The sequence below is a fragment of the Triticum aestivum genome, chromosome 7D (genome assembly GCF_018294505.1).
Source record: "Triticum aestivum cultivar Chinese Spring chromosome 7D, IWGSC CS RefSeq v2.1, whole genome shotgun sequence".
Taxonomy (NCBI): Eukaryota; Viridiplantae; Streptophyta; class Magnoliopsida; order Poales; family Poaceae; genus Triticum; species Triticum aestivum.
Window position 1 is genome coordinate 445,394,961 of NC_057814.1, and position 9,706 is coordinate 445,404,666.

Here is a 9,706-nt window from a genome sequence, read left to right on the forward strand (position 1 = left end):
GGGGGGAGTTGCTATGCATAGAGGGCTATCTGAATACCTGACTTCTCGGTGCAGCCGCAGAAGAGCAGTAAGAAGTTTTTTGTTGCGGTATTGTTCCTTTGTTCCCTGCCAAGGTGGATACATCCAAGATCATTGACATGAGCAGCTTGAGGCAATTACATGCTTACACTGAAGCCATACTGAAACTGAAAGCATGACAAGGAATAGGACAGAACGTATTACATGTAATATCTGAAGGAGGTTTATCAGCAACACAAGAGAAGGAGTCATGAGATCAACAAGGGCTTGTTCATGAGTTCGGTCTAAAAGCAATTCTGTGGTGGAACTTAGTTCAGCACCTTCATCAACAAGGTAATCTAAAGGAAGAATAAGAGAGAAAATGGTTTTAGCACAAAAAAAGCATATAAACATCAGTCAACTTTATGAACAAGACGATATAATCACATTTTGAATAATAATCCAAATAAAGCACAAGGTGCTCACCGTAGCTGTTTGACAAGCGTTCAAGCATAGACTTGCAGTTCATCAGGACTATGTATATAACAGTAATCGCACCTTCTTCAAACAGGGAAGAAGCCACAGCCTTCATCGATAGCAAAAAATGATGGCATGAATAATTTATTGCAAATTAAACATCATGAATAAATAGAACATCAAAAGGATGATGAACTTACCTTATCTTCTGAAATAAATGCTAAAATGCGGAAGGCTGTTGTCAATTGAACCACAGAAGTGCTGCACAAAGCAACTCCATCAAAGTACTTGTTTGTAACAAGCTTCCCAAGAAGATTATCAATGACTTGACCATCTGAAGTATTATTTGAATCTGCAACCACATTCTCAACATCCATTGAATCTGACACGAGCACATTTCCAGAAGAAAAATGGGCATCTTCACCAGAAGCTAGAATAGCAGAATAACGAAGAAGCCCAACAGCACCATTTCTCTGATATATAACACCAGCATCAATCCATTCAAGCAACCTTGTTGGAGCATCTTTCCTGTTTGAACCTGGAGAAGACGAATGCAACGCCTTGTGCAGATCAACAGCAAATCCAATCCATGACTTGAGTGATGAAGCAGTTGAATCTGCAACCAAGACTTCAAGAATTTCCGCTGCTGAATGGAAGATAGCAAGACCCAATGGAGATCCTCCTGAGATAAGACAGTCAAGAAAAGATTTACGCCTTCAATCAAAACTTCAGACAAAATATCAAGAAGTACAGGATGGTTCCACTGACCATTTTTAATCATGGTTGAATCGAGATCCTTGTATTTAGAGATGGAACTCAACAGAACTGATATTGCCTACACCAGAAATACTTACATCACCCACAATGCAAGTTGCATTAAGAATGACAAATGAAATTAACAACACACACCTCAGGGAAGTAGCCAAGAGCTAATAATGCTTGGCGACCAGAATCGGACCTGCACCACATGATGGATTCTGTAAGCTATACATGGACACTAGAACCAATAATATAAAAATAAAGAACTTGGGCGCCAATTTGTGGACACACATAATTGTCTTAGCATCTCAAAATTCATAAATACACTTCAAATTAAGTATTCCTTATCATAGTGTTACTTAGGATATAAAAATTATTGATACTCAGCAAAACACTGAAAGAGGATAGAGTTAAAATTATTGAGTAAACTTTCAACAATATTACTCACTCCTTGTTTATTCAGAAACATAAGTTGAAATATAAGAATTATAGAAAGGCACTTTATACCGAAAGACAATGTCAATATTTGGCCGCTCACATCATTATTTTTACACAACTAAACTCCAGATCACAAGCAATTTCATAAACTATCCACCAAACGCTAACTTCAGTACTGACCTCGAAATGGCACAAAGTTCCCAAAGAACCCATAAAAGCTCATCAGAATTTGGAGGAACTGCAAGTAGCCTATTGGCAGCACTTCCCTACAGAAGAAAACAATTCAAGTCTGATCAAATGAATTATGTTAACACATCAACAGAAGTTAAAACAAATTCCACCAGGAAGAAACCAGAAGTTAGAAAAATCAATTGGAAGTAAAAACAATATTAACAGAAGTAGATGTAACAGCATGTATTGTGTGGATGAAACAATGGAATGAAAGATTTATGTAGTAACAACATGTTGGGGTAACATCAGCTGAAAGAATAAGTGGAAAGAAGATGCAAAAGATGGCAGTGTACACAATGTAGGAGGAACTTCTCTATAATTAATGGTTTGAACAGAACTAGGCTAGAAGAAAGATTTCCTTAGGTGAAGAACAACCCCCACATTCCAATCAAAGTTCCAAGTTTCATCCTAGTAATTATATTCATATCTCTGAGTTCAAAAGATCGTAAAATCAATACAAAATTGATAATTCTGATGCAATGAGCCTGCACAAACCACTTTAAGATGTAGCTCTGTGATCATTCCAACTTCCTGGGGGCGGCAGAAGAATCCTTTTGACAGAAGAACGAAGGCATGCCTAAGAGTTATGCATTCTGTTTTATTCATATCTTTACCATCTTGAAGAGAAAGAACTATAAGCTCAGTTGCTTCAGGTTGACTGAGCAAAAAAGATAACCCTGGAGACAGAAAAACATGAGTTCGAGTCATAATGTGAGAAAAACAAGATTCAAAATATCCCAGCTTAAAAATGTGCCAATCAAACCTGAGCGACAAAAAAGAAGGGAGAGGAGAATGGATTCAATTGACGATGTGATCTCCATCAATATTTCAGCAGCAGGCCCACTTGCCAAATGCATTACAGGTGATGATAATAAAGCTGCTGACAGAGGGAAAAAACCTCTTTCCTGTTCTACAAAAAACATAAAGCTAGAGTCACATTTCTAACATAAGTGTAGCTATTGCTCAGCGTTAAGATGATAACCAGCAGAGTGTAAAACAAGCAAGAGTAGCCACATGCCCATATATAAATGTGTATTTGGAGTTACATCCTGTGTTATAAACTGTGTGGATGTTATATATTTGTGATATTCACTGGCCTGTCATGGGTGTCCATACAAACAAAGGAGACTGCCAAAATTTGTAGCTTTTTCCAGACTTTGAGCTTCCGTGTAGTGTGCGGTAGCATTATAGGTTGGGCTGACACCTAGGGGTACAGCCCGACCAGTATATGCCCTCCTTCAGCCCCTCTAGGTCAAGCTGTCGCCACTTAAATCCCACTGATGGGTGTTTATCCCCATCGTGACTAGCAGTACATGGCACTTGGTATCAAGGCAGTCGATTGGTCACTGTGTCAGCATGACCATGGGTGAGAAGAGCAAGGTGTGATTCAAGCTGCGGCTGCTGCTAAGCCCGTCGCAGAGTTTATTCTCCTGTTCCCACACGTGAGGCAACAACCATCAAGGATTCATGGTGTTCTAATGCAACACGGCGCCACTATCACTAGCCCTCGTTGACATTGGAGCAAATTGTGCCAAAAAGAAATTTCAAATGAAAAATGTGTATAAATGTCACATGCATATGGTTGAGCATTTTCATTTGTTTATTGGTAGTTGATCACCTTCCAATGTTAGCACCCTCCTTACAAGGAGTTGAGATGAAAATGACAGTGTAAACCAATCTAAGAGATAAGGCATACTTAACAAACTTGGAATTAACTAAATAGACTGAGATGGGGAATCCTCGGCTGACTTGAAGAACCGGTTGCCTGTACTTATACGCGGCGGCCATAAACCCGGCCCCAAATGACAACAGTATTTCAGACATCATATTGACAATCATAAGAAATGAAAGGTAGACCATTTGTGGGACTTCACTTCTTTCATACTCCATGGGCCCTTATCAAAGTTGCCATGTTGCAAACAATTTCATCAAAAATATGGTATATTTTTTGCGTAAAAGATATATATTGTAAATCAAGACTAAAAGAAAAGATGATCTATGGAAAAATAGAATAAACACTCAGCCGAAGCAACCATTGCAGATTGACAACAAGGGCAAGTTCAACTTACATCAAGATTTAAAGCATGTGCAAGTAAAGAATACACAAAGAAAAACAAGAAGTGCATATCCCATGTTACCTGGATAAGAGATAACAAACATGAATCGGTGTCAAATTGCAAGAAACTGTACTTGGAAGAAGTTATAAGACCAATTGTTGCTTTGAATGAAAGTGAATCTTCCAAATGACTAGACTTGGATATTCTTCTAGCAATAGCCTCTGGCGAAGGATCTTCAATAGGGCCACATATCTTTATCAATTTCTGCATCAAGAAATATAATCGTAAAATAACTGCTAACCCACTTCACTTCCAAGGAGGAAAACAGAGTGTGTGTGCAGCTATACGGAACTGGGTCTTTCCTAAAGAGAGCAGTTCTAGAAACTTACCGACATTTCGGCAAGCTCGCTACTTGCAAAAATAAGAAAAGAAACTCTGTCCGCGGAAAGTTCATCAGAAGGCAGATTGGAAACCACTTTGATCACGGCAGACTGCAACACAACCATAAGCTTCATATAATCTGGAGAGTACACTAACAATAGATTTATCGAACAGTGGGTAGCTAAGAATATTCAAACCTCGTATCTAGATAGTATCTCATAAAAACGCAAACGTTGAAGAACATATGTAGCACGAGAGGCGATATCATGTCTTTCTTTTTCCAGTAGAAGCTTCAACAAAGAACAGTAGCCATCACTGCTGCCGGTGGGTATACTGTTCCGATCACTTCGTGGCCACCATCCCAAGAACGCTTCACATCCAACACCATGCCGAGTAGCATTCTCAACAATACCTAGGAGAAGCAATGTAGTAGCTGTAGATTTGGGTGTATTCCAGCAAAGCAGATTAATGATTTGCTCCATCCCACCAGCATCAACAAAATAAAAGCAACTCTCTTTTGAGGAGCATATTAGGAGAACCAAACTCAGGGACATCACCAACCAGTTATTCTGAAACAAAAAGATGGCATAAGATAGATAAATCATCTAACCCATTAGACATCCATATGACAGTTCATCAAGTGGCATCAGATAATTACCTGAGAAGGGCATTGTAGATCAAGTAACGAACAGTTTCTATAATATGGGAAACTATTGTTAAACAACTCAAGTATCGTTTTAGTCGTAGGCAACTCCTCCAATCCGACGGCAAAGCCATCATCACCAAAACGAGTAGCAGCGACAGAATGGACATTTTTCCAAATTTCAAACAGCTCATTGCTAGCTTCAGTGTGAACATTATTACTTTCCTGAGGATCAAGATTACTCTTGCTGAAGCCATCTGCCAAGTCTTGATTCCAACTATGTGGCATGCAGTTCGAATTAGTCACATATTTTGAAACAGCTGAGATAACTGCACTTCCTAGGTCAGGGATCAGATTCTCCACATTGGGTATTTGGTGCATTTTGAGAGCTAAATATAGTATTTTCTTCACTTCAAGTGACAAGTCCAAATCTGTGGACTGAAAACTCAATGGTTTGATCGAAGATAATGACTCTTCAAATTTGAATTTGGATGAACGTAGTGCCGGTGGAAGGTCTTCAAATTTTCCCTCTGACGGAGAGCTAACCACATTGGCAAGAGAATGATCTAGGCCTAGTTCTATGTTGAACTGACCAAGGTCTTCGGCAGTATTCCCATAAATTACAAGAGTGAGACTGCGATAAGTTCCCCGCAGCACTAGATGATTTGTTACAATAGCCTGTAAAGTAAAAGAAACAAAGAAAAATGTCTCAAGCAACAGAACAGACCAACTCTGAATGGAAGAACAAGACAAAGATGTGGCAAACATAAGGAACTGAAGACTACCCCTTAATAAAAAATACCAGGGGAGTAAGGCAAGAAAAAATGAACGGAGTGACATGCAGCATCGGTCATTAAGCATGTGCAACTGTACCACATAAGCAACTGGGGCAGTATCCATTCAACTAAAATCTGTAAACTTTCTAGTTAACAAGTTCACAATTTAACATAAATTTATAGCAAGCATGGCATTCTCACATTTAGTAGTGCAGATGGAAAAAGAAGATACAACACGCGGCCAGAAAGGATAGACACATATAGGCACAAGATAGGAATATTTATCAAACTTCAAAGCAAATGACATACCTCAACTTCAAGCACATTGGACGAGGAGTGTGAATACAAGAAAGGCAGGCAAAGGCGCCTAAATCGAGACTCCCCATCGCAGTGAACAAAGACTTCCAAAGCAAATGATGGTGGGGATGTTGCACTGATATAACACAAACAACATTAACGAAGGAAAATAGCTCAACAATGAGCGGCAGAAGAAGAATATTAATACATTTCAAACTGTCTGCACGTAAGTCTTCACATGACTGCAGGATAATGTAAATAGCTTACTCAAGACTCTTAAATTAAAGGGAGCTAGAATATTCAGATTGATATAAGGAACATTTTTTAGAAGTATCAATGAAGCTCAATAAATTACATTTGTCCGGTATGTTTCTATGTCAAAATCAAAAGTAGAACCTTTTCGGTAATTTACGTGATAGTGCAAGGGGAAATCATTTCAACATCCACTGGGAGCCCAAGCTACGTAATTAAAAGCACATGATGCATACCTGTGAGCCCAAGCTGCATATTATTTAGATTTAATTTTATTAAACACTTCACAAACTGTCATCGAGTCTCATTCGTACTACATTAGTGCATGGTGTTCCCTGTTTTCCAATAATAATGCACACTTTCATTTCCATGTAAGTTCGGAGATTGATCAAGCACTTTTTCTATGTTTCTAGTTATTTTTGCATGGTCGGTTGACTCAATGGTATATAATTATGTGCCAAACTACATTGTCAGGTGATTCTGTACACTTTAGTGTGCACCTAACTCCATAATGGTTATCAAGATTAATATATTCTGTTACTTTAGAAACATTGTTACAATATTCTGAGCTCTACTGCTCTGCAATATCTTCCTGCCAACTGCGCTGCTAGAAACTAAAACACGTTTAATTTGTCATCTAACTCTAGTGCCAATGAAAAATACATCCATTTAAGGACAAGCTTTTTCGGACGGAGGGAGTACAATGTAACACCTATAACATCTACATTCAACTAATCCACATTGCTACGATCTTCGATTTTCTCTTGTCAGAATCTGGGCCCAGAAAATAAGTAGCCTACGGATGTGTTCCCTTGAGCCCAAATACCACCCCACTAAAAATTTAGCTAGCCAAGGTTTTGCTTGCCTATGATTTGGCCAATGTGGCAAAGAAAAAGCACAAAAAAATTATTTATAAACTACAACGGCCAAATAACTAGAGGCACTCTTTCACAAGACACACTTTGCTATCAGATCTCGCCTTTACAAGTGCAAAAAGTATAAGGAGGAAATTTTCTTACCCAACAAGAGATATGTTTGGTGTAGAAGGAGCAGCATTTTGCTCAAGAAACTCACAGGCAGTAATCACAACAGGTTCAGAAAATAGCACCTGCATGATGCAACATAATTAAGTGAACTCAAGGACAAGTTATATATTTGAATTTAATTAGATAAATGAGTTTCCCTTTCACTCTCTCTCAGGACAGTAATTAACTGTAATCTTTAACACGAGGGTGAATAGCTGAAGCACATATAATTAATGCATTCTGCATATATTCATTTTAAGAAGCTTTCTTAATACTACCTTTGTCATGGTATAGGATGTATAGGAATTGACAGTTTGACGCTGTCTCCAAAGTCACACTTTGGCCATCAGTTTCTACGAAATCATGTTGCTTCAAATAAAAATAAGTACATATTATTGAAGAATTTTTGTGATGGATCTAACAATACCAATTTAGTATTGCAGATGTTGGTAATTTGATCCATCATAATGGTCAAACTTAAAAATTGTTTGATTGGCATAGATTCTTAAACGGCCTACATTACGGCTCAGAGTGAGTACTTATAGTAAAAGGCTGCTGTAGGTGTTATTAGTAAAAATAGCTGGTAGTTACAACAACACTTTGTTACCTTTGTTTGGGCATGGATTGTGAATCCCAAATGAGACGGTTACAAACAAGATCCTGTCTTTTACTAATATTTATAAAGCTAACCATGGTTAATATCATTCAATCGATTTCAGAAGGACACAAAAGGAGTTTATCCGGTCGATATATTCATTGAATATGTCTGTTCCACATAATGTGTACGTGTGGGCGCCTGTGTGCAGCATGTTAACTACTCCCTCCGTCCCGAAATAAGTGTACTATTGAGACACTTATTTTGAAATAAGTGTACTAACTTTAGTACAAAGTTGTACTAAAGTTGAGACACTTATTTTGAGACGGAGGGAGTATATGTTTGGCGCTAGTGACAACTTGACTATATTGGACACGGACAAGTGGAGCCACATTGCTGAGGATGTTAGAGACCGTGCACATGAACTTCTTCACAGACATATACCTGCTAGTTGCGTGATTCATTAAGCCTGAATATGTGCCAAAGTTCAAGGCAGAATAAGTCGGATATACTTATGGGTCTGTCTAGGACACATCTAGATGTGACATAGTTACGTCACATCTAAGCTGATGTCCACTCTATTTGTGGTCTATTTTTTTTTCCTAGTTTTTTTTTGTGGCATTATATATTGTTGGACCTTAGATGTGACATCCTTAAAAAACATCTAGATGTGAATTAGACAAACTGTATACTTGTTTCATAGAATTGCTCCAGATATACTGGAAAAGGAAGTCGAGCATAAAACAAATACGTATGTAATCATGTGCCAGTCTGGTGCACCAAAGAACACATGGGATACTAAAAGCCGTCGAGCTTAACAATTCAAACGTCTGCTAACCAGGCAGTAGCAATATTTGGTGGCAGATCGCACAGGAGACTGACAAAAAAGGAGGGGGAAGCGCACCTCGTCGACGTACTCGTCCAGCTGAGAGTGGAGGATCGTCTGCGCGAACAGCACGACCGGCTCCGGGCGTCCCATCGAAGCGGGCCGTGTATTTCTCGACACCGGACCTCCTGAGCGAGCGAAAGCAGGGGCGCTAAAACCCTAGCGTCCGCCGAAGCGTGCAAGGACGAGGGAACGGGAGACTTGGCGATGCGCACGCGGGTCGCCGCAGCCACCGTGGTGAGACGAGCCCGCCCGGGGGTGCGGCGGCCTGTTTGGCCCTCTCGGTCCGCGGCGGCGGCGTGGGGTGAGGGAGGGGGGACGAGACGGAGGAGGACGAACCAGGTATTCTAAAGGCTCGGAATTTTTTTCTTTAATTGGGTTCGGATTCGGAAGGGTTTTCATCACTTTTCAGAAGGGAAGCAGGCGAAACGGGCTTAACTTGCATGTATTTACCGACTTGGGCTGTGAGGCCAGCTCCAAGTCTCCAACGGAGTCGAAACGGACATAGGTCATGACCCAAACGGACATAGGTCACGACCCAACGCCGGATCATAAACGCAAAAAGTAACCGTTCAGAGCAACTCCAACGAGCCGACTTAAACGGACGCGTGCTTTGTCCGTTTTTTGTCCGTTTGGGTCGGTTAGGCGGACGTGCGCGTCCGATTTTCCAAAGGATCGGCAGGTGTGTCCAATAGAGGTTGACCCATTTATGCCGACGTGGCCGAAACTGACTAATTAAACATAACTAGCAAGATGCCCGTGTGTTACACGGAACATCAAGATGAATTTATATGAGTAGTTTATCTTGTGGGAGATAAGGATAAATGAAGGAAGGTCTTATCTACAAATGTGGAGAGGAGTGCGGGTATCTTTTTGCAAAGTTGTGATAATT

The 9,706-nt window shown here is 39.9% G+C and overlaps 1 protein-coding gene across 2 annotated transcripts in view; it reads right to left on the reverse strand.

Annotated features, from left to right (window-relative positions):
- LOC123164557 (protein virilizer homolog) overlaps positions 1-9,194 on the reverse strand; it is a 16,900-nt gene extending 7,706 nt beyond the window's left edge. For both annotated transcript variants that reach the window (XM_044582086.1, XM_044582085.1), the window contains exons 1-16: positions 8,833-9,194; positions 7,328-7,416; positions 6,069-6,192; positions 4,999-5,661; positions 4,538-4,909; positions 4,349-4,450; positions 4,041-4,223; positions 2,666-2,807; positions 2,398-2,579; positions 1,852-1,937; positions 1,384-1,432; positions 1,243-1,309; positions 675-1,156; positions 484-583; positions 223-356; positions 38-105 (exon numbers count right to left, since the gene is read on the reverse strand). In XM_044582086.1, the coding sequence (XP_044438021.1) occupies positions 38-105; positions 223-356; positions 484-583; positions 675-1,156; positions 1,243-1,309; positions 1,384-1,432; positions 1,852-1,937; positions 2,398-2,579; positions 2,666-2,807; positions 4,041-4,223; positions 4,349-4,450; positions 4,538-4,909; positions 4,999-5,661; positions 6,069-6,192; positions 7,328-7,416; positions 8,833-8,907 (2,918 nt within the window). In that variant the 5' untranslated portion in view covers positions 8,908-9,194. The remainder of the gene's footprint in view (positions 1-37; positions 106-222; positions 357-483; positions 584-674; positions 1,157-1,242; positions 1,310-1,383; positions 1,433-1,851; positions 1,938-2,397; positions 2,580-2,665; positions 2,808-4,040; positions 4,224-4,348; positions 4,451-4,537; positions 4,910-4,998; positions 5,662-6,068; positions 6,193-7,327; positions 7,417-8,832) is intronic.
- Positions 9,195-9,706: the final 512 nt, after the last annotated feature.